At 39.0% G+C, this 25,653-nt stretch overlaps 2 protein-coding genes across 3 annotated transcripts in view; one reads left to right on the top strand and one right to left on the bottom strand.

Moving 5' to 3' along the window:
- Positions 1 to 25,653, top strand: part of LOC121726441 (RNA helicase aquarius) — a 63,905-nt gene that overhangs the window by 31,751 nt on the left and 6,501 nt on the right. For both annotated transcript variants that reach the window (XM_042113820.1, XM_042113819.1), the window contains exons 7-24: positions 6,825 to 6,938; positions 7,599 to 7,702; positions 8,193 to 8,304; positions 12,880 to 13,093; positions 16,047 to 16,095; positions 16,353 to 16,588; positions 17,070 to 17,287; positions 17,892 to 18,061; positions 19,012 to 19,143; positions 19,548 to 19,685; positions 20,187 to 20,278; positions 21,905 to 22,103; positions 22,655 to 22,835; positions 23,088 to 23,212; positions 23,568 to 23,728; positions 24,108 to 24,375; positions 24,650 to 24,821; positions 25,328 to 25,498. In XM_042113820.1, the coding sequence (XP_041969754.1) occupies positions 6,825 to 6,938; positions 7,599 to 7,702; positions 8,193 to 8,304; positions 12,880 to 13,093; positions 16,047 to 16,095; positions 16,353 to 16,588; positions 17,070 to 17,287; positions 17,892 to 18,061; positions 19,012 to 19,143; positions 19,548 to 19,685; positions 20,187 to 20,278; positions 21,905 to 22,103; positions 22,655 to 22,835; positions 23,088 to 23,212; positions 23,568 to 23,728; positions 24,108 to 24,375; positions 24,650 to 24,821; positions 25,328 to 25,498 (2,856 nt within the window). The remainder of the gene's footprint in view (positions 1 to 6,824; positions 6,939 to 7,598; positions 7,703 to 8,192; positions 8,305 to 12,879; positions 13,094 to 16,046; positions 16,096 to 16,352; positions 16,589 to 17,069; positions 17,288 to 17,891; positions 18,062 to 19,011; positions 19,144 to 19,547; positions 19,686 to 20,186; positions 20,279 to 21,904; positions 22,104 to 22,654; positions 22,836 to 23,087; positions 23,213 to 23,567; positions 23,729 to 24,107; positions 24,376 to 24,649; positions 24,822 to 25,327; positions 25,499 to 25,653) is intronic.
- Positions 140 to 6,461, bottom strand: LOC121726445 (G-protein coupled receptor Mth2-like). Its single transcript, XM_042113824.1, has 8 exons — positions 6,124 to 6,461; positions 5,713 to 5,880; positions 5,281 to 5,396; positions 4,907 to 4,985; positions 3,763 to 3,923; positions 1,841 to 1,979; positions 864 to 953; positions 140 to 509 (listed from the first exon to the last, which is right to left on the bottom strand). Exons 1-8 carry the CDS (start codon positions 6,378 to 6,380, stop codon positions 320 to 322), a joined length of 1,200 nt encoding a protein of 399 aa, XP_041969758.1. The 5' UTR covers positions 6,381 to 6,461; the 3' UTR covers positions 140 to 319.

Consider the following 25,653-nt stretch of genomic DNA (forward strand, 5'->3'; position numbering starts at 1 on the left):
TGTTTAAATGGTGGCATCGGCCGGGGACTCAGTGGCGGGGCAAGACCATTTAATGCGGGTAAGATATATTTTGCGAGGCCCCCTAATGGATGACGCAAGAGGAAGGATTTTGTTTTTTTGATACTAAAGTTTTTTTTATATAAAAAATTAAGTAATTAAACTCGTACATCCTTAAGAAAAATTCTCGTGGTCAAAGAGGCGCGAGGCCCCTTGGACCGCGAGGCCGTGGGTGGTCGCCCCCATTTTTCGCTCTCCCTGAGGTATGTGAGCCTTCCCGGACGGGGAAACTACCCACTAAAACCCCAAGTTTAGAAGGCACCTAGATGTTCGTGTGATGAACTATGTAATCCTCTTCATCGTCACCCACCGACAAGTACCTCTCGACTGCGTCGGATATACAATCCAGATATCCATTCTTGTGCAGTGCCTTAATGACACGCTTCCTTATCACCACCAGTATGTAGAATATTACCAGCCCCTGCAGGGCATTGAAAATGTCTATCACTACCCTGAAAATAAATATTATTTCATTATCTGACTAGGAATAATAAGGCGACCAATAATTGCGTGAGGCATTTTTGAGGTTTTTTGACCCCTTGGTGAGATTTCGTAAGTATTTTCCTTAATTCCGTTCCCCCTCCCCTGATCCGCGAGATTTTCAAAATCTATGTTTTGGCTATGAAATTTTGACTTAAACCTGAGACTTAAACCCTGTACACTGTCCATCAAACTCTTAATTAAGTAAATTGAAGTTTAATCATCGTCAAATCTCACTGAGTGCAGCAGTAAGACTTGTTAACATTTTAAGAGTAGGACGAATTTTTCTTATAAATTATTATAATATTAAAAAAAATATTACCAACCATATTAAGCTTTTTCCGGCTAAAGAACTGATAAGTTCAAATACCCACGGCAGACCCATAACCACAATCAATTTTAACGTAAGAAGGAATCTGAAATTAAATACGAATTTGTTATAAAAAAGTTCTAATACTGCTAAGTTATAAAAAAAAGCGGCCAAGTGCTAGTTGGACTCGCCCATGAAGGGTTCCGCAGCAGTAATAAGGTTTATTTTAATGAAATTAAAAGGTTTTTGATTTATTTTTATATTTCAGTTGATTTAATGAAAATTAATTTAATATGACGCATAAAAAACTACTTGCTAGATCTCGTTAAAACCAATTTTCGTTGGTAGTTTTTATACATCATATATTATTTTTAGACTTATCATGCCCCTACTTTAGAAGTTAGAGGGGGGGAGACACATATTTTAGCACTTTGGAAGAGTCTCTCTCGCAAACTATTCAAGTTAGAAAAAAATGACATGAGAAACATCAATATGATTTTTGAAGACCTATCTATAGATACCCCACACGTATAGGTTAGATGAAAAAAAAATTTGTTTCAGTTGTACCTATGGGGACCCCTAAAATTTTTAATATTTTTTCCATTTTTGTATCAAAATGTTAATGCGGTTTGCAGACTACATCTACTTACTAATTTTCAATAGTACAGCTCTTATAGTTTCGGAGGAAAGTGGCTGTGACATACGGACGGACAGACAGACAGACAGACATGACGAATATAAGGGTTCCGTTTTTTGCCATTTGGCTACGGAACCCTAAAAAGTTCTACATATTTTCAAAATTTGGCCATGGAAGAAATAATGGCTTCTGGATATTAAAGATCGTACAAGGTCTTATAAAAAAAGTCCAATAAGATCACTGTAGGACAGTAATTGTAGATAATTTTGAGTAACAATCAATATTTGACCGACTTCCAAAAAGGAAGAGGTAATACGTTCGGCTGTATGTATCTTTTTTTACACATAAATACGTACATATATTTTAACCCTTTTATGTTTGACGAGGAAACTGCGGACTTCCACAGCTGTATCGACAAGTAGAAGAAGATGGCAATGTTAGCCAGTATGAGGATGCTCATGACGCTGTACATGTACCACCACTGCTGCCTGCTGTCTGCAACAGAATATTCAATGTACCATCGAAGAAATTGATTCAGAGGCAGTTGACGGACCTACGACGTTTGGTCGGATTATGCCAATTCAATGATAGCTGTGATCTGTCGGATAGATTTGACACACTGCGACTAAATTACGTTGGTCCGCCGTCTGTCTATGAATCGACTTTTCTGATAGTAATTAGTACCTTATGTGGAGGAAAGGTTATGTTATCATGCTAATAAAAATGTTAGATTAGAGAAACAAAGATTTTGTTTTGCGTCATGTTATAATATTACGAACTAATCGCCGTACTCAGAGACATTTAATGATGATTAACCTTCAATTTAATGAAAAGTTTGACAGATCATGTATGAGGCATATGTCAAATTTTTGAATTAAGTAATTATCAATGTGCCACTCTGAGTGCGGCAGTAAGACACGTAAATAAACCACTTTATAACGAGATTTATTAGCAGTTAACTGAGTACTTATATTAAAGATTTTAAGAGAGGGCAATTATTATTGTTGATAGGAACATGTCTGATGCCACGTTATTATTGTTTATATATTGTGTGTAAAGCAATGACTAAACAGCATTCATTGATATTAAGACGTGACTGGTGTTATTTACTAGTAATGAATGAAGAGTTCCCATTAAATATAGTATTGGTCGTATTTCAGGCGTTGAGGAAAACCAATCCTTTCGAGTTCCGCTAACATGCTACATAATATACATATAATATAGTAACTGGTAGCCAATTGAAAATATTTTAGAATTTGCTTACATGACAATTAAACTACATAATATTAACATTTTTTGTACTCGGCGAAACGAGGCGGTTGCGGTCATTGATCTTTTTAGTCTAGGCGCTAAATGAAAAATGCTCGCACTGTATTTAGAATACTTATTTAAGAATAAAATTGACCTCTTATAAAGACACGGACTATTACAGATTCATTGGAATACCTCTTGGTATTTCGGTGCATATGCAAATGCATATAAGTAGTGCATATAATGAACTTCCATGGGCACTAAGATTGTAATCGGAAAGAAGAAAAAACCTGTATTTGATTCCATCCCATCCAGGATTATGGAAAATGGCGCATTTATTCTGGCCAACGACTCTTCCATTTTTTTTAAATAATAAAGTGTGTTTTGATGTGCATATTCCGGCACTTTGACCGTGCATATAATCCGATGTCTAGAAATCACCATAGCAAATTTCAGCAAAATCTGTTCAGCCGTCAGCGGTTTGGCCGTGGCCCGTGACGTGGTAACAGTTAGACACACAGACATACTTTCGCAACCCTAACATGACATACTTATTTTTTTTCTTGTGTCTGTACCATAAACTTATAATATATTATGTATAAATAAGTCTATGGTCTGTACTCTGTCGTCAAAATTAGAGATGATAGTGTTTTTTTTTCTTTATCTGTGCTATTTTTGCCTACGAACCCTAACTATGACAACACATTTTTATCGAGTTTTGTCAAGATTTTGACAAATGAGGAGAGTAGTTTGTCGATATATACCTATTATCTGTGAAGCTAGTCTACGAACGAGTAATTTATCTCTCAACGTACGCATGTTAGGGAAAAAGAGATATATTATTCGATAATCGATATCGACAATATCACTGCGCTCGAGATTGAGATATCCACGAGATATCTCGTTGGCGTATGCTAGGACGGCAGGATACCTAAAATAGTTACTAATAACACACACGATAAACGCCGGATTTATGCGCGAACTCTGCGGACACCATCAGTAGGTACTAGATACACATGTCACATACCGATGAACCAGCAGTGATTCAACCCAATACCAGGTTTAATGTGGCGGCCGGGGTAGAAGTTGACTACAGCTATTGCACCCGTCAATACACCTGGAACGCCATCCGCGTACAGTGCGTAATAAAGGAACCGCCTCCATCCGTAGTCTGCTTTGATGGGCCGTCTGAAATGATTGATACAAATAAACGCAAAAGCACACAAATTAACATATAACGCGCGGATTCAGCTCACGTGTTTTCCCAAACGCTGTATTATATTATTATAATATACTTAGCAGAAACGCGCATAAACGCGCACTTCTGAACGCGCCTCAAACAACCGCATAACAATAGATGTTAATAATTTGCTTGTTTATCGGGTATGCAGATCTCAAAGGCAGTAAAAACGTTACGGCAAAAATACTTTTCAGAAAGGCAAGGCCTTCTTTCTCTATTTATCTTTTAGGTTGCCCAAATTAATTTTTAAATGTCTACCTATGCTTTAATGATATAATTATTGGAGTAGTATAACCGATGGAAAAGCTATAGGTATACTGTTGGTTAATTTGTAAAAACAATTATTATTTTATAGTTAAACTAATTTCAAAGTTATGAACCCAAGAAAACTAATAATAAGTAATATTTGTTGCTTCCTGAGGTGAAACCAGTTGACGTGTTAAAGGGGCGTTGCATTTACTGAAAAGTATTTGCATCAAGCCTAGTGTTACGGATACGGACACGTAGTGCCATCTAGTGTAAAACCAGCGAAACTTATCGAGGGAACACAGGCAACATAAATCTCCTACTCGATCCTTGTACATTCGGGAAAGGAATGTTCTCGTACATTCTGAGATTCGCATCGGCCCATATAATATAGTCGTAGGCAGACGGGCCGGCAATTCAGTTTAGTCTGAGTGATCTTCGAGGCGACTTCAGAATGAAAACAAGTGATCAATCGTGAGTGAAGCAGTGAAACCTACGACTTGGCTATGACCTAGGACAGTGATGGTGCTTAGAGTTTGGACTTAGTGCTTAGTGTTGAACTTAGTGCTAGTGAATAAAGTCTTCAAAAGAGTCAGCAGGTCTTTCTCTCCAAATCCTTCGAACCCTAGCACGTAACAATATGCTTATTAGAGTAGACACAAAAGTTTATAAAATTAATTAGTACCTTAATCTTATTAGAAACTGTATAGAAATGGCGTTTGTCCAAAAGAAACTTGACAAAAAGAAGTAGTACGCGAAAAAACCTGGAAACAACAAAAATGATTATAAGGTGTACACTGTACAATATTACCTATATTTACATTCACTTTCTTATCATAATCAAAATCATAATGCAAATGGTAAACATCTGTGTTTTGTGTCTGTGTAACCACTAACCAGATGTCTGATAACGTAAAATATTTGCAAAAACAATCAAAACTATATCAACACCACTTTTCTTCATACCGTGATATATTTTTAAAAATGATCATGAAAATTTTAGCTGAAAAACATTTTAGTTAGTGATAACTGCTACCTAATAGTAGAAAATATATTCACCTCTTGCAGCACATAGGGCCATGTCTGAGTAGGCAACTAATTTCATGCCAGCCATGACGCACTGGGCTATGCCCATACTTGCGCACATGTTTATAATACTCTTCCCTAGCAAATCTCTGGAAATAAAAGAGACTTTATTGATCTAGGAACAGTTTTTCTACGCAAGTGTAAAGTGTTATTCAAAATTCTTTTTGAGGGGTTTCATTCCTAAAGAATTTTCGAATTATCAGTCAGTCAACAGGTAAGTTTGTATATAAATTTTTTGGGGGATTTAATATTCTCACACTTTTTTTTTGAAAAGTTTTTTTTCGGTCTTTTCGATATTCAATGCATGTTCACGCACACATAAAACGTGGTAACTACGATCGGTGAGACAACGATTATATTTAGGTATTATTATTCTTTATAGAAAATTTGATACAAATTACAAACCTTACGTCTGGTAACAAACAATACACGAGTGCGGTTAACATCAGGAAGATGCCGGATATGAACATACAGTATCCGAGGACTGTCTCATCGTTGACGTCGTGTTGCTGATCATCATCACAGATCACCAGCACTCCATCAGAATCACTGGTTCTGTTCCAGACACAGTAGCTACAAAGCAAAATATGTGATGAAATAAATAAGCTCATTGTCTTAAAATATTAGGTTTCACATCTATTACTTAAAAAAATATAAATATTTTCTTTATTCAACCTTGTTACTGAAAAGTCGGCGGCGTAAAATAATCTTACCACTAAAAATAAAAATTGGATTTTTATCATTAAAAAATATATTATGTAAGTACTTATTACAAAAAAATATTCGTATGTAAATGTAATATTTTTACTTTCCTACCTGCCTTTCTCCTGTCTCAGTTCTTCGTCTCCGTTGAGTAAGAACATAGTACCATCATCGATTATCTCAAAATCCATATCGGTAATATGAACGTATGTCTTACAAGAGAGGCTGACGGGAGTGGTCGAATTGTCTTTAACACAAACACCATCTCTAACTTCCACATCTTCCTCGCAGCAAAAAACGTCTCTCGGCTCTGCGACTGTAGTGACTACTACTACTAGTATCAGTAGCACATTTATTGTTAACAGATTCATATTTTTATTGCATTCGTAATTAAAATCGGAACTGACCGCTTAAATTCGTGAACACGTCCTCGCTGTAATGAGATGTGTTTCGCACTGTATTCAGCGGTAGCCCGTAGCATACATAAGATCTTATTAGTTATTACACCTATAATATTTATAAACCAGGCGCCCTGCGTAGTGTAGTATGATCGCGGGTTTACAGTATTCCAATCCCGCGCTGGATTGCTACTGCAGGAATAATGTAAACCGACCTTGACACTCGTAAACAAATTGGATTTTATTTTTAGGATGGCAAACATAAATATAAAATCGGCCAAGTACGAGTCGGACTCGCGCACGAAGGGAACCTACCATTTATTACTATCAAGCAAAAGTAGTCAAAAATTCCGTTTTTTGTATGTGTTCCCCTGGGCTCTCATAAATATTTACTTTATTTGAATGTTGTTGTTCCAGCTGCTGCAGATGCTGAAGTTCTACGCGAGGTTCGAGATCAGCGACGAGACGGGAGACCCCATGACGGACCGCGACATGACCCTACACCACTACTCCAGGATCACCTCGCTACAGGTTTGATAGCTTATGACAATGATATTCTATGTTACTAACGTAACTAGATTGGAAGTTTACGGTAGCAACGCGTTGCCACTTCGAAGATGCCTGCAGGCATATCTCACATACATAATGACATAACGAATATATGACTTGACATTGTCTTTTGAACAAAAAAGTGGTTACGCATTTCTGAGAATCTTTTGTAAGACATTGCTACTCTAGTATTTTAGAAACTCATTGGCTTATGAGTACTAGCCCTACAGGGATTCTCGATTTGGGTGGCTTCGGTTTTTTGCTTTTTTGCTTTGGTTGCCTCACTTGCCTGTATTTGATTTGATTGCCACTTGCTAAGTTGCCTTACCACCCGCATAAAAGTAGCAAGTAGTTGTCTATTCAACAAGATATACCCTTGAGATAAATCGTAGAACTAGACTGTGCCTCCTACTTAATTGTTCCTAATTGGGAGTGAGGGGTTCTTTGAAAATATCACGTTATTTTTTTTCTCAATAAAATCAATCTAAATTCGAAAGTTCTTATCCGTTCTCATACTGACAAGAGACGATACATACGAGAAGACAGGTCGCTCCACAGTTTAGCCCTGCTAAATCATTTTACCTCAGCCTGTGGCCTGATGCTTAGGAACAGCTTCTAATCATAAAGTTTTTTTTTTTTCAGAAAGCCGCATTCTCCAAATTCCCAGATTTGCGTATGTTTGCTCTGGCCAACGTTGCTAGCGTCGACACTAGAGAGTCGCTGCAGAAACATTTTGGCAATCTCAGGTAAGTTCCTGGGTTAGGAGTTAAAAGTGCTTGTTGCCAAATGCCAACAGGGACATAACGTTGAATAAGTACAACTTCTGCAGAATAAGCATGGCAATTGGAGATTTGTTTATATTTTACGTAAAGTTAACAAAACAGTTTCTGGTATAAATATGCCTGTTGTAAAGTAGATAAATAAGGTAGCATATTCATCGTTACTCTCAAATCGCCATGCTAAGCGGGCTTGTGGATGTGGATATTATAACTTATTTAAGTGTAGTTCCCTTACTATAGTATACGTGACAAATGTACCGTGTGCAGCAAAAATTAGTGACTTTTTAGAAATGTGACAGCAAGGGCGTAGCTACCGTAAGCGAAAGTTAATAACCAATTTAATGCCAAGTGCTAACCGCCATTCCTTGTAAACATTTATTTGAGAATTATTGTTCTAAATTGTATATAATTAACTTTTTTAATTTTTAATTCTTAATTCGACTTTTGTATATTTTAGTGACAAAGCGTTGCGAGCTATTGCGACGTATCTGAACCTCATACCAGCGGAGGGCAGGGAGGAGGAGGCGCCCTGGCATCGTCTGGACAAAGACTTCCTCAAGGAATTACTAGTAAGGAAATAGGACATACGAAAATTGACAATATAAATTATTTTATAAACGGCTTCTATATATATATATATATATATATATATATATATATATATATATATATATATATATATATATATATATATATATATATATATATATATATGCTGTTAAGCATTGGTGTGTCATCCCACATCGGACTAGTTTTGAGTAATCGGTGTTTTAAGTTTTTTTGGAATAATCTTTATTTTCTTATTTTAAGAAAAAAAAATGTTATTGTGCGATATCTTTCTTTTTGTTGAAATGCGTAGATTATGATAATGAAAAAACATTTTAATTTTACATTAAGTTTTAAGAGAAAACGTATAAAAATGGTTAATGCAATATTGCTATAGGGCTTATTACATAGCATTAATGTCCTTTGTGCTATTTCACATAAATGCAAAATTCTGATTTGTTCTTTCAATACAACAATCTTTTGACGTGGGAGAGCCTTGCTTCGGCACGAATGGGCCGGCTCCACCGGAGAAATACCACGTCCTCACAGAAAACCAGCGTGAAACAGCGCTTCCGCTGTGTTTCGCCGAGTAAGTGAGTTTACCGGAGGCCCAATCCCCTACCCTTTTCCTTTCCCTACCCTCCCCTATTTCCTTCCGTACCCTCCCCTATTCCCTTCCGTACCCTCCCCTACTCCCTTCCCTACCCTCCTATTACCCCTTAGAAGGCCGGCAACGCATCTGCAGCTCTTCTGATGCTGCGAGTGTCCATGGGCGACGGAAGTTGCTTTCCATCAGGTGACCCGTTTGCTCGTTTGCCCCCTTATTTCATTAAAAAAAAATACAAATTTAAATGCTTTAATTTTAACAAAATGTTATAAAATTACCTTGTCACGCCCAAACCGCTGAACCGATTCTTCTGAAATTTGGTATGGAGATACTTTGATTCCCGGGAAGGGACATAGGGTCCTTTTTATTTTAAAAAATGTACGGTTCCCTGGCATTAAATAAAAATGATTTCAGCTTATACCTAAACCGCTGAACAGATTTTGATGAAACTTGGTATGGAGATACTTTGAGTCCCGGAAAAGGCCATAGGATTCTTCTTGTCTCGGAAAAATGTACGGTTCCCAGGCGTTAAATAAAATGATTTCTGCTTATACCGCTACATGGATTTTGATGATATTTGGTATGCAGATACGTTATGTATCGGAAAAGGACAGAGAGTTCCCGCTTTTTCTTCCCTTCCCGCGCTTCCCGCAGAGTGCTCTTATCGTATCGCGCACACATTTGGGCACTATAAAATTACTCCTGCGTAACTGGCCTGGTTTCATTGAAACGAGAGTGCTCGTGTGTATTGCGCACACACTTGGGCACTATAAAATTACTCCTGCGTAACTGGTCTGGTTTCATTGAAACCAGAGTGCTCTTGTGTATTGCACATACACTTGGGCACTATAAAAATTACCCCTGCGTAACTGGCCTGGTTTCATTGAAACCAGAGTGCTCTTGTGATTGCACACACACTTGGGCACTATAAAATTACTCCTGCGTAACTGGCCTGGTTTCATTGAACCCAGAGTGCTCTTGTGTATTGCGCACACACTTGGGACCTATGATATTACTCCTGCGTAACTGGCCTGGTTTTATTGAAACCGGCCACCGCCCCGAAATCGGTGTGGGAGTTTTTTTATTTATTATAATTACCAGCATTGGACATTGGGCATAATTATTGAAATACTCGTTAGTCTAATTAAATTATTAATCTAATTGCAAAGTAAAATATTTAGAATACATTTTATACATATTATTATTAATCAATTTACGGGTAATTTCAGATGCACAATTACTTCATCAATCTGATTAATTTGTAATCTGATTAAAATTACTAATTACTTTTTGCCCAACTCTGCACGTGATAAACTAATTATTTCTACATTAACTAAATTTAATCAAAATCGGTTCAGCAGCTCAAACGCAAATTAATAAAGTTTATTGATATGAACATTTTCCATGATAAAAAATACTATCCTATGTCCTTCTCCAAAACCTTACGTAATATCTACATGTACTTACTCAATATCGATATATTATGTCAAATTCATTGTTGTTGACTGCGCGGGAACCGTACATTTTCCGGGACAAGAAGTATCTAATGTCATTTTAATTGATTCAAAGTATCCGCATACAAAATTTTATCAAAATCGGTTCAGCGGTTTAAGCGCAAATCATTTTAGAAACATAGTACATAAATGATGTATACAAAACCTCACTAAGAGGAATAAGCATTAACCATTTTTGTACTCTAGAATATGCTACAGTGGGTTTTCAAAAAAATGGATTTCACTGTCGTAAACCTTATGTAACAAAACAAAGTTATAATACTTTCGGGAGTGTATGTGTCCCTATGTATCACCGTGAATGTTCCAGGGCTGAAACTTTTTTTTTGTTATTTGTATGGGCAAGCGCCTTAGCGTCGCGTCGTGACTTATTCCATACAAAAGTTTAAAAAATAACCATTTTAGCGCTGCTTTCTTCACAGTGAACTCTCTGAAAATTATCTCTGTTTGTTTTGTTTTTGTTGTTTGTTTTGTTATTTTGTTACACCCTGGAGAGTATGATCAAAACTTGGTATCGCTGCCAAAAATGTGGTTTGATGATGATGGGGTCCTATTTAAGAATCGTGGGAACTCCATCTTTATATACAAGGTGTAACAAAACTAAGTGATAATACTTTAGGGTGTGTATGTGTTCCTCGTAGAAAGTTCACTGTAAAAGTAGCAGCGCTGAAAGACCAACATTTTTTCCCTTTTATATGGGCCCCAGCGTCACGAGTTTCCCCATACAAAAGTAAAAAAAATATTGATTTTACAGCGCTGCCACTTTCACAGTAAACTCTATACAAGGAACACGTATACACCCTAAAGTATTATCACTTAGTTTTGTTACACTCTGTAGAAACGTGTAGTGATTTAGATTTTTTCTTAAGCAAACAAGCATATTATTATTATTATGCTTCCTAAATAAATTTAAACTTTGAGAGGTAACGTAACGGGCAATACTGGTCTAGTTTTAAGGACTCTGATTATTACTAGGGTATGAACTAGGAATTAGAATTAATTTGGTTATGTATCGAACTATCGACTATCGTATTTATAAAAGCTACAACCGTTTCATCATTATTAACATCTGGCGCAAGGCGCTAAATTTAGGTAAGTAGATACTCATTTTATATAAATCGGTATTCATAAATTATGATAGCTATTTATTATTTTCACCCTTGACCTATGAGTAACTATTTCCTATTAAACAATAGAAGTAGAAATAAACAAACTTATTCCTTTAATCATTACTACGTCAGAACGGTTTCTTGTCATTTATACGTGGGAGAGCCATGCTTCGGAACGAATGGGCGGGCTCGACCGGAGAAATACCACGTTCTCACAGAAAACCGGCGTGAAACAGCGCTTGCGCTGTGTTTCGCCGAGTGAGTGAGTACCGGAGGCCCAATTCCCTACCCTATTTCCTTCCCTACCCTCCCCTATTCCCTTCCCTTCTCTACTCTCCCCTATTCCCTTTCCTTTCCTCCCCTGTTCCCTCTTAAAAGGCCGGCAATGCACTTGCAGCTCTTCTGATGCTGCGAGTGTCCATGGGCGACGGAAGTTGCTTTCCATCAGGTGACCCGTTTGCTCGTTTGCCCCTTTATTACATTTAAAAAAAAATGCGCGTGCACGATTAACAAGACTGCATTGCCTAGTAGTGCCTTGTGATTTGCAGAGTTTTTTTTTATCTTATTTTTACTTAATATAATATAATCCCACCAAAAACATTTCTTGTAAAATGTTGCCGAGACGACCACATAAGGTTTACCCTGTGAAAAAGATATGAGATCTCATGTAGAGCCAAGCTTCTGAATCTACACGACCGAACTCTACTGACCTTAACTTCAACAAATTCTACATACCAGTAAATATGTATGGCGTTGCCGTTTCGCTACCGTCGCGGATGTGATGTGTATATTTAGTTTCTGATCTGAAGTTATAGTATCGAAACAGCCGAGCTATACATAATTACTGATATGTATAATTTGTTTAAGTTAGGGTGAATAGAGTTAGGCCGTGTAGATCCGGTACATCCCTCCTTTATGCGGCTGAAGGCGAACCACAGGTGGTTTTAGTGAGTAAGAGTCTCACATACCCCCGGGGTGCTTCAGCTAACTGAGGCTCATCCCCAACCCGGGGCACCATGATGGGTTTCCCGTGCGCATAAAAAAAAGGCCGTGTAGAAGCAGAAGCTTGGTTCTACATGAGATCTCATAATATCTTTTTCACAGGGTGAAAACCTTATGTGGTCGTCTCGGCAACATTTTACTATAAATGTGTTTGGTGGGATTTCACTTCTTTTTGTAAGTTGGTTTTTGTACCTAAGTACTTATTATTAGGTATTTTAATTACGTCGCACCTCGACTGACTAATGATTAAATACAAGAAAGTGATAAGTCACAGTTTCAGTGCGTTTTGCTGTTCAGAACTAGATGTTTCACCTCACAATCACACCTCACCTCGAATAACGCAGTTTCTACATGACCTTATTGTTTTAGATATCTCGTCACGAGCGGCGCATCTCGCAGCTGGAGGAGCTGAACTCGATGCCGCTGTACCCGACCGAGGACATCATCTGGGACGAGAACGTGGTGCCCACGGAGATATACAGCGGCGAGAACTGCCTCGCGCTGCCCAAGCTCAACCTGCAGTTCCTCACGCTGCACGACTACCTGCTGCGCAACTTCAACCTCTTCCGCCTCGAGAGCACATGTGAGTAGCCAAACGTATCAATTCATTTCAGAAAAATAAATCTAAAGGAATATTAATTTAACTGTTTTATTGTACATTATTATACACGTATTAACATTATGTAATATCAGAGAAGTTGATTCATAGGCTGTTGACGGACCTACGTCGGTTGGTCGGGTAATGTCATTTCAATGTTAAGATTAAAGCACACATATCAACTCGGAAAGGGATCTTCACCGTATCGCCTTGAGCCGTGCAATATTGTTTGTATGAAATTGCCTACTGCAACGCACACTAAGCGGAACCGTAACTTAATCGCCTCGCCTCGGAACAGGCTCCGAACCGGGATGCGACGAGTGGTCAACTAGCAGTCCCCCCGCTTATGGCTCGTCGTCCCTGTGCTTACGTATCTCCTTACTCAAGCTAACGTTTCTTCGTCCGCCCTTGCCCCTTCCCCGAGCCGTAAGCGAGGCGTCGCCTAGCAGTAGCCGATTTGACGTGCAGGCGCTACTGATACGCTTTGGTTACATGCTCTTTTGACGACCTCTGTGGCTCAGTTGGTGGGCTGTTGGTAGCTCAAGCCGGGGGTCGCGGGTTCGAATCCCGCAGATGGAACAAAAAGTTTTCAAAGTTCCTGGGTCATGGATGTGTATTAAATATGTGTATCGTATAATAAAAATATTAAATATGTGTATAGTATATTATTATTTTTGACAAAAAATTAAAACCGACTTCCAGGGTAAAAACAATAATAATTTCTTATGAACAAAAAAGTATTAAATAATTTAATAATTCTTACTCTTTGAAGTGCCTTAGGCATAATTCTCCTAAACCTCAACTATTTCTGTACACAATCTTCATTATTTTAAAGACGGTACCAGCTAATAATACTGAGTTCTATGACAAAATATTTTTTATATTTAAAACTGGTACCGACTTCTAAATAATGAAGATATTGTGTACAGAAATAGTTGAGGTTTAGGAGAATTATGCCTAAGGCACTTCAAAGAGTAAGAATTATTAAATTATTTAATACTTTTTTGTTCATAAGAAATAATTATTGTTTTTACCCTGGAAGTCGGTTTTAATTGTTTGTCAAAAATAATAATTTCACTCTTTTTAGTTATTTATAAAGTTTTCTGTGCAGACTAATGTGTTTTGCTTAGTGAATTTGGATCCAGGATACACTTTCATGATGTGAGAACTCGTCTGAGGTCACTACCACTTCAGAATTGCTTAAGCAACTACAAGCATATACTAATATAATTGTATAATATAATTGTATAATATGCTTGGCGTTAATCAAGCAATGATAAAATTAATGTTCATACGCCTGTCTTTAAAGGTTCTAAAGTTCTGTTCAGTGACTTTCTTTCTATCATTACACTAATGAAAACTCATCAGCTCAATATAATATAATATTATGCTCAAATATAACTATAATCGTCCGTATAAATTTTAGGAGATTAGCATACCTCAAAGATCTCATGATCAAATTACTAACTTGGCAACCTAAACACCAAGGTCGAATCATTTACATTGAATTAACATTATAATTTTTTAAATCGTTTGACAAATTCGGGTTTCGATCTTAAAGACGATTAAAAGTACCAATAATAGGGTTATAATTAGATAATTCCTGGTCTGGTGACTGGTGGTAGTGATGATGATGATGAATGTAACTTACATAGTAGCATATGCTGTCAGTTCTTAAACCAACTCCGAAAGCCGCAAACTTGTATTTTTAAGGAATCCGGAGTTCTCTTAGCACCTTCGGAACCATGGTATATTATCTAATTGCAAAATCTTGCTTTTTGGTAGCATTTGCTTAGGATACTTCCCATATAATCGAAATCACTATATGTTTCCATATAAATATTGAGGAGTTCCCTCGATTACTCATGGATGTATGGTGGAATAGCGGTGATGATGAAGATGATTAATTAAATTTGCATTGCTATGCTTTCTTGTATTATGCTTTCAGTTCTTAAGACAACGCCGAAACCCCCAAATATGTATCTATAAGGAGTAAGGAGTTCTGTTCACCACCTTCGAACCATGATGTATCCTGGTGCAAAATCTTACTTTTTGGTAACATATGCCTGAAATACTTCATATGAAACCAAAAAAACCATATGTTTCCATTTGAATTTTGAGGAGTTCCCTGGATTACTCATGGATCCCATCATCAGGTCACCACTTTTGTGAAAATGGGACCAAATTGGAGTGAAACCTAATATAACAAAACAAAAATTTTGAAAATCGGTTCACAAACGGCGGAGTAATCGTTGAACATACATAAAAAAAACATATCCACAGCTGAACGTATAACCTCCTCGTTTTTGGAAGTCGGTTAAAAAGTATTAAATAAATTTCCGTTGTCTGGTACTGGTAACACAAGTCCTTCAGGTACTTACCACGGGGCCCAGACTGACGTGGTGTCAAGCGTCCATAGATATTATTATTATTATGCATACGTTAGGTTGACGCCTGGTTGACGGCGAGGCGAAAGGCGATACGGTAACGATCCCCTTCCAAGTTGATATGTGTGCTGTGACCTTTTGACATTTATACTAAGTACTCACATACGGTTTTGCTCGATCGAACATCACGTAAAGTAAAACCCGAGGCTTGGGCTTTTCGTCCACACATCCAGCATAGCTCGATAGTTTTACTTCACTCCAAATCGAAGGAAATTAGATATCTTTAATTCCATCGAGTCGGCTCGATGCGAGCGTTCGAGCTGGCTCGATGCGAGCCTTCGAGCTGTGAGTTTTGCGGTTCACACTGTGGTGTTTTCTCGATTTTGAGTAAAACTATAGTTATAAAACCGTATGTGAGTACTTAGCATTAAGACGTGATCTGATGACTTAGTTTGACGTAACGCGACCAAAATTAATTACGTAGGTCCGCCATCTGTCTATGAGTCAACTTCTCTGATAGCATACTAACATATTGTTTTGAATTGTTTCAGATGAAATCCGCCAGGATATAGAAGATGCTGTGTATAGACTTGCGCCTTGGTAAGTGACATTAACAGTCTTCGATATAATAAAAATAATATGACTCGAAATCGGCTGAACCGATTTGGCTAACTTTAGTTTTGAAATATTTGTGGAAGTCCAGGGAAGGTTTATATTAAGCGGGAAGTGATGCGAAGTTCATGTAGATCTCTATACAAAATTTCAGCAAAATCGGTTCCGCGGTGAAGATGTAATGGATAGACACACTATTGCAATTATAATATTAAGTATTGGACATGATGGACGACTTGATACAGGCGCGCGGAGGACGGCAGCGTATACTTCGGCGGCTGGGCGCGCATGGCTCACCCCATCCAGAGCTTCGCGGTGGTGGAGGTGGCCAAGCCCAACATCGGGGAGAAGGCGCCGTCCAGGGTCCGCGCCGACGTCACCGTCACGCTGAGCGTCCGCAACGAGATCAAGTACGAGTGGGAGAGCCTCCGGAAACACGACGTCTGCTTCCTCGTCACGGTTCGCCCCAACCAGGGCATCGGTGAGATATTTTATAGTATTTGATAGTTGATATTATGTTATATTGGTGATTTTTAAGAAGGTCATTTGCCTTTGAGGAGAAAAAGCCGAAAGAGTTGCAAGCTCAATTTTGAAAAAACTTAAACAACATTATAAAAAAAAAATCAATTTCCCTGTCCCGGAATTCAACCGGCTTATTATGAAAACATTCCGTTCTATGTACATCTAATTATTATTATAGTGTTTTTGATAAATGATAAGGAACTCATACGTAAAATATGGTAGGTACCATCGAATAAATTGATTCATAGGCAGTTGACAGATCTGACACATTTGGTCGGATTATGTCAACTTAATGTAATTTTATCTCCCTTGTTTTTTTTTTTTTAACTCGTCATCTGTCGGTTGGGTTCGTAGGTTGGGTTTGACAAAATGCGGCCAAAATACGTAGGTCCGCCATCTGCCTATAAATCAACTTCTCTGATAGTACTTTTATTTCACAGGAACAAAATACGATTACAAGAAGAGTATGGTGGAGCAGGCGGGGATAGTGTACGTGAGGGGGTGCGAGGTGGAGGGCATGCTGGACGCCTCGGGCAGGGTCATAGAGGAGGGGCCAGAGCCGAGACCCGAGCTGGACGGGGACTCCAGAACGTTCCGCCTCCTGCTCGACCCCAACCAGTACAGGCTGGACCTGGATCAGGCGAGCAAGGGCAAAGAGGTAAGGAATAAAATCACGAGGGTGCCAGCACAGGGGGCAGTGCCTACGTCACTTTTTGTGAGAGCAATAAATCGGATGATTGGAATTCTACATTATTTCCGACCGACTTTTTGGATGACGCATGCGCTACGCTATTGGAATTTTCGATTAAAAATAGAACAAAATTTATGTGTTTTTAACAGACTCGGTTCTGTTTAAGTGTTCTGTTCAAATAAAAACAGACGTTTAAACCGACTTCAAAAAAGGAGAAGGTTTCCCAATTCGACCGTATATAAATTGTTTTTTATGTTTGTTCGCGGATAACTTCGCCGTTTGTGAACCGATTTTAATGTTCTTTTTTTCTTTGAAAAGAAGATACTTCACAAGTGGTCCCATGACAAGGAAATACTATTAAAAGTCGGCTTTTTTGTTAAAATTAATATGTTACAAAATCGGTACTCGATTTTATTCGACTCACATTGGATTGAACTTAAAGCCATCCGATGAAAAAAAATGCTACTAGCTGTAGTGAACCAATTTTGATGAAATTTGACTTATTTTGGTAATAGAATAAGAGATGGCATAGATCAAAATGAATTAAAAACAACAATAACGTACGTTGTAGGACGTGTACGAGACATTCAACATCGTGATGCGGCGAAAGCCGAAGGAGAACAACTTCAAGGCGGTGCTGGAGACGATCCGCGAGCTGATGAACACGGAGTGCGTGGTGCCGGAGTGGCTGCACGACATCGTGCTGGGCTACGGCGACCCCGGACAGGCGCACTACACCAGGTGGGTAAAAACGCTCATTCCAATTAAACCGACTCAATCTCAATCAAAAGTTTTTGAGATAGGGAATTTGGAATTTGGAAGCCATTTTGATGAAATTGAGATTTTTTAAAATGAAATAAGGGGGCAAACGAGCAAACGGGTCACCTGATGGAAAGCAATTTCCGACGCCCATGGACACTCGCAGCATCAGAAGAGCTGCAGGTGCGTTGCCGGCCTTTTAAGAGGGAATAGGTTAATAGGGGAGGGTAGGGCAGGGAAGGGGATTGGGCCTCCGGTAAACTCACTCACTCGGCGAAACACAGCGCAAGCGCTGTTTCACGCCGGTTTTCTGTGAGAACGTGGTATTTCTCCGGTCGAGCCGGCCCATTCGTGCCGAAGCATAGCTCTTCCACGTGTAAGCGAGATAGGGAATTTTGGAGCCATTTTGATGAAACTCGCAGCAGTCCCTAAGTTGAACAATTTTACATACCAGGTATTTTAAAGTATTTTTCGAACTAAAATCTATCAAGCCGTTCTATCAAGAGCGTCCCAAATAACTACACATACATATACTCTCGGAAAACTTGATTCATCTTCTGGCGTAGTCGGCTAAATAGATAAATGATCATTGGTCAGTATGATGAACCAAAAATTTAGAATTACTGTTCTTAAAGCTCCTCTTGACCATGATAACTAAATTTTGTATTACCATTAATACGAAGCTGTTTATAACCAGCACAGTTGACGTCCATCATGAGCAATCTGCATAGACCAATATGTACCACGTACATGATCGCTTGCATTGGTCCATCATTAATCAAAAGCCAACGTGAAGGCCTCACTAGCTATATTTCATCATCAGTGCTTAAAAATAACAGGGGTGAATAATGACTTTAAAATGTTTTACTTTGGTATTTTATTCCCTTTGTTAGGTTTTTCTATATTAAAATTTACATTTTTTTTTGTTGCAGAATGCCGAATGAGATTCCGACATTGGACTTTAATGACACCTTTTTGGACATGGAACATTTACGGAACAGTTTTCCGAGCTACGAAATTAAAGTGAAAACTGATGACCCGAGAAAACTTGTCAGACCATTCAAGTAAGTTCTACAATATTATGTAACACAGATGTAAATATGACGGTGGTTCGAGATGTCTGAAGAGCTGATAATAATAATTATTATGCTTTGAAGTCCATACCACGATACTGCTATTTTAATACAACGTTTATATTTTTTCGATTCAAGTCGGTTTTGTAATAAACAGCAAAACAAATATGTATTATCTTCCCCAGGTTTTCGATACTATGATAGTTAGAAACTTTGCGACCAGGTGGCGCTTTACGTAACAAGAATATTCCTAGAGAAATAGTAGGTAACACTAATGTAGCACAATTTATAACGTTAAATATCTTCGGAACCCTCCAATAAGCCGTATCCTGAGTCCAGACTCAATCTTGTTTACTTTTTTTGTTGCTTGCCAGCATCTAATTTTTTTTGTTCAGGTTAACGTTCGAGAATGTCGTACGTAAACAGGAGCTCGGCGACAACGCCATGGACGAGGACGAGCAGAGCAAGGTCATCATAGTGGAGCCCCACGTGCAGCCCAAGCGGGGACCCTATCTATACAACGAGCCTAAGAAGTATGTACCATCGAAGAAACTATGATTCCTAGGCAGATAACGGACCTACGTGGTTTGGTCGGTTTATGTCAATTCAATATGTCGTGATTTGTCGGCTGAGTTTGACAAAGCACGGCCAAATTATGTGGGTCTGTCATCTGTAATAGTACTTGTCTGTTTTACGGCCGTACTCCTCAAATAATCGCGTTAACGATTTACTTTAATGAACCTTACTTTAATGAAGATTTTGTAATAAACTGTACTGTCATCACTGCTAAATTTAATTTGGGTAACCATTAAATCTCTGAGTGTTGTATTTAATAATTACTCAACTTAAAAAGGGAACAGCTTAGAACATGTAACGCACCCTCGAAGAAATTTATTCATAGGCAGAATTGACGGAGTCGGTTGGTCGGATTATGTCAACTTAATAAAAGTCGTGATCTGTTGGCTGGGTTTGACATAACACGATCAATCTATCGATCGCGTGATGAACTAGTTGTAACTGTGTTATTTTTACAGGAACAATATCCTGTTTACCCCGACACAGGTGGAGGCCATTAGGTCGGGCATGCAGCCGGGACTGACGCTCGTTGTCGGTCCACCAGGAACAGGTAAACATAATTAGCTAAACTTTTTCAGTCGTTATTATATAATACTATCAGAGAAGTTGATTCCTATGCAAATCGGGGACGTAAGTAGTTTGGTCGCGTTACGTCAAACCCAGCTGACAGATCTCAATTAACACTAACCCTACGTTCCAGATGACGTTGAAACGCTAACGCTCAAGACTGTAGTTTTTCCCGTTCCACTAGCATGTGAGCGTCAGTGATACAAACCCAAGTGGAACGGAATATGGATCGTTTTGAGCGTTTTGAGAAAAGTTTAAAAAAAGAACTATAATTTTTTTTTATACATAGGTACATTGAACCGAACTTGGATATTACGATCCTTTTCTTCAAGTCGTAAATAAAAGTAATTGTTTATAGTTACATTTATTTTACAAATAAAATACATAATATTATATTTGTTTCGTTTTTAGTATTACATTTTTTAATATTTTAATATAGTTAAACTTTTATTACTTAAGTATATGTATTTGAGTTTTCACATTGAATCATATTTTAATAACAAAACCACATACGTTGAATATTGACTATTGTCACATATTATAAACGTTAGGTAACAATACCGCGTAATGCTTAGTCAAGTACGAGGTCAACAGGTATAGGAGAGATGAAAATTAGTATTATATTTTATAAGAAATCATTTGACCTTTCATTTAAAACAATTTATTTTCCAATCAAAATATTTCATAAAATGTTATTTCATTTAATATACATATTTCAATTAAAATATTATTTGTAATGAAATAATATTTTTTGTCTCTACTCTGTCGTGAAAACTTTCCGAACATGGCTTTCGCGATATAGTTACGTTAAAATTAAAAAAAAAACTAGAACGACCACTTTGACCCATCTTCATCGAGGGTCGTTTAGAGCGAAAATGATGACGTCATGAGTGACGTCATAGCCGCGATCAACACGACCGCGGTCGTCAAATGGAACGGCAGAAGGGGACGTTTTGAGCGTTTTGGTCAAAATTAACGTCTTCTGGAACGCAGCCTCAAATTGACATATTCGACCAAATAACGTTGGTCTGTCAATTGCATAGGAATCAACTTCCTCGATGGTACATGTGAATAGAACAGCCTCTCCCAAAGTGGGCAATAACGCTCTCTTGTGGGCGCTGAAAGTTTAAAGGGGGGCGGTGAGGGACCATGAAAGAATGGGGGCGTTGTCTAGAGGCCTGGATTTGTAATTTCATTCGACCTGGATGCATTTTAAATTGAAACAATGGGGGGCGCTAAAACATATTTTTTTCTCAAAGTGGGCAGTAGACAAAATAAGTTTGGGAACCCCTGGAATAGACCTATCAAATGAAGACGTGAGTGAATGAAGTGGATAACTAACCTTTTATAACACAAGGGCAGTTACTCATTTTTTTTCCAATAATTTGAATAAACCTTGAAAGTTGAAACTTACCTACTTCATGACATGGGTAAGAATTAAGATATCTGGCTATACATAAAATTCTCATTTTTTTTTTAAATTTCAAATCATTTTTCTGGTTCTGCCTCTATTAATGCGAAGAACGAAAAATTTCAAATTGTTAATTAATCACTCACGTCTTCAATTATGAATTATGGTGATGCTCGAAAATAGCATTGTTTTTTGCAGGTAAAACTGACGTGGCGGTTCAAATTATATCGAACCTGTACCACAATTTTCCCTGGCAGCGCACCCTGGTGGTGACACACAGCAACCAGGCGCTTAACCAGCTGTTCGAGAAGGTTGCCGAGTTGGACGTTGACGAGAGACATCTGCTGCGTCTCGGCCACGGCGAAGAAGCTTTGCAGACTGACAAAGATTTTTCAAGGTATGATCACCTATAACATTATTCATTGTTATGGTTGTAGCTATGGTGCAAATTATGAAAACGTAATAATGAAGAAGAGAGAAGTACCTTAGAAGAAAGCGTTTTCATTGCGAGATAATTCAGAATGAAATTAAATAAATATACATATTGTGTGCTACGGTATGATGTGACTTATTATAGAAACGGTAGATATAGCCCCGCCGCACATTCAGATCGGAAAAATTCGGACGCCCGCCCATTACCAAACCGCACACCTATCAGAAATTTCTGATAGGTGTGAGGGGTCGAGTACAAAATGTATAGAGATCTAAATATCATCAGAAACATTTCCGCCGTCCGATCGACGGCGGACGTCAGACATTTTAGAATTCTTATAGTATGCGGGGTCCACAACAAAACATATGAGCAGAGTGCGTTCCGGCGGGGCATCTGAATTTTTCTGATCAGATAATTCTTATAATATGCGGTCGGGCATAATCTTTATAGAGAAATATTATCTTCCTTGCAAAGAAATTCAGAATTTTAAATAAATTTTGCGTGCACGCTCGCAGGTACGGGCGCGTGAACTACGTGCTGGCGACGCGGCTGGCGCAGCTGGAGCGCGTGTCGCGGCTGGCGGCGGCGCTGGGTGCGAGTGACGCCGGCGCCACCTGCGAGCTGGCGCACCACTTCCACGTGTACCACGTGCGTCCGCGATGGGCCGCCTTCTTGCGAGCCTGCGAACGGGACCAGGTAGAATATATTGTGTGATATAAGTGTACTATTGAGTATATGAGTGTAACGGTGTTTAACACCGTGGATAAAAAAACAAAGATTAGGATGAAGAATGGGATTTCCAATTTTAATACGTATGATATGTCTTATTTAGTTTTACACTATAGTAGCCTGACCCGCAATTTGCCGACTTCATTACTAGTTACCATGATATCAACAACCTATATTAAATTTTATAGATATTTATTTAAAATACATATAACTTTTTAGAGTAAATCAGTGGAGACGATAGCGAAGGAGTTTCCATTCCACGAGTTTTTCGACGACGCTCCCAAACCGCTGTTCCCCGGGAAGAGCTACGAAGATGACATGGAGGTCGCTAAAAGTTGTTACAGGTACATTATACTATCAAACAAAAATCTTTTCTTTTCAAGTCAAGAGAGAGGTTTACTTTGTGGATGGAAAAAAAGACGTGAGTGACGACACGATGTTTTGACCTAACGTCGAGCGTCGGAATTCGGATGAGATGGCAGGCTGCCTTGTCCATGTCACCATCGTGTATACTTGAATTGTGTTCATAGTTTCATACGTACACGTAGTACTCTTCATATTATCATTAATTACTAATAAGCGCGTAAACGCCACAGCCTTTTGAACGTTGATTAATCTTACATAAGAAGATGCTCAGCCGTTTAGGTCATTTTAATTTGACGTTTTTAAGCATTTCGGCCATTTGTAATATCGCTACAGATACATAGACCACATATTCGAGGAGCTGGAGGAGTTCCGCGCGTTCGAGCTGCTCCGCTCCGGCCTCGACCGCTCCAAGTACCTGCTGGTGAAGGAGGCCAAGATCATCGCCATGACATGCACGCACGCCGCGCTCAAGCGCTCCGAACTCGTGCAGATGGGTAAGGCTTCTTACAGATGAACGGCACTTGCCAACGGCAGATACAACTGCAGCCGTCGACAAGTGTCGAAACCAAGTTCTCGATGTCGCCATCACCATCATAATCATCACCATCATAAACGTCATCATCATCATCATCATCATTTGTGTATTTTAATCAGAGTCCAATGTAAGTGGACGTTTATTGATCGTTAAAGGAAGGATGTTGGCTATAATTTATAATAATATACCATCGGATCTTTTCACAGCGTTTTTTTTGTTAAATTTTTAGAATCGGTATTTTATTTTCTTAAGAGTATTTAAAACATTTAGTTTAAAATTCATTATTTTTGCTATACAACATATAAATGATATTCAAAAATGTTTTCCTCGTCATTCAGGTTTCAAATACGACAACATTCTAATGGAGGAGTCGGCACAGATCCTTGAGATCGAGACATTTATACCGCTGCTGCTGCAGAACCCTCAGGACGGGCGGTCGCGGCTCAAGCGCTGGATCATGATCGGCGACCACCACCAGCTGCCGCCCGTGGTCAAGAACATGGCCTTCCAGAAGTACTGCAACATGGAGCAGAGCCTGTTCACGCGGATGGTGCGCCTGGGCGTCCCGTACGTCGAGCTCGACGCCCAGGGCCGAGCGAGACCCAGGTATGGAATGTTGTAGCGTGTGTACCATCGAAGAAATTGATTCCTAGGCAGTTGACGAACCTGCGTCATGTGATCGGTCGGATAAGTTTAACTTAACGCGACCAAATTACTTTGGTCTTCTACCTTAGGTAATCTACCTAGGAATCAACTTCTCTGATTACATTGGTGCTAATTGATATTGATTGAGGCAGCATCTACAATCTATATCAATGGTGTTCATTGATTGATGCAGTATTTTCTTTTCGACAATCTGTACTATTGGTGTTGATTGCAGCATCTGCAACCTGTACCGGTGGCGGTATCGCGCGCTGGGCGACCTGGCGCACGTGGCGCGGCGGCCCGAGTACCGCGCCGCCAACGCCGGCCTGCGATACGACTTCCAGCTCATCAACGTCGACGACTTCAACGGCGCCGGCGAGACCGAGCCCAGCCCGTACTTCTATCAGGTAAACTACTTTTCGATCGTTGAACTCAGAGCGTGTGTATTACAAATACATACAAATATTTTTATTTGTATGTATTTGTAATACACTTTAATACACATTATAAATTATGTCAAACTTCTATGCTCCATTGGTTAGTATTATAAACTTAAATTTTAGGGTTACTTAAATATTAAATATAACTTAAAATAATTAATACTAAGTTTAAATCATGCACCCAATAAGAACTACGAGCGAATGTAGCCGACTGCTGCTTTAGGGGGCTGCTCTCGAATTCGTTTATTATCCGCACGTAGTTCCTCAATATAGGTGCATGCGGATCATCTGACATAATCTTGAGGATGCTGTTGAGTGTTGTCACTAAAGTGTATCGCAGCCAGGTGCCGGTATAGCCAGCCTTAGGGTCTATTAGACACGAAAGACCCAAAGGCTAAATCTAGTGGATAGTAAAATATCGAAACCCCTCATTAAAACAAGTTGGACACTAATAACAATTTATTTTGTAATAGAATCTGGCGGAGGCGGAGTACGTGGTGGCGGTGTTTATGTATATGCGGCTGGTGGGCTGGCCCGCGGACAAGATCTCTATCCTCACCACATACAACGGCCAGAAGCACCTCATCCGTGACGTCATCAATAAGCGCTGCGCCGACAACCCCCTCATCGGGAGGCCGCACAAGGTAATGTTTAACGTCTTATAAAATAAGGAGGCAAACGAGCAAACGGGTCACCTGATAGAAAGCAACTACCGTCGCCCATGGATATTCGCAACATCAGAAGAGCTGCAGGTGCGTTGCCGGCCTTTTAAGAGGGAATACGCTCCAATTTCATTGAA

The sequence above is a fragment of the Aricia agestis genome, chromosome 4 (genome assembly GCF_905147365.1).
Source record: "Aricia agestis chromosome 4, ilAriAges1.1, whole genome shotgun sequence".
In the NCBI taxonomy this organism is placed as follows: domain Eukaryota; kingdom Metazoa; phylum Arthropoda; class Insecta; order Lepidoptera; family Lycaenidae; genus Aricia; species Aricia agestis.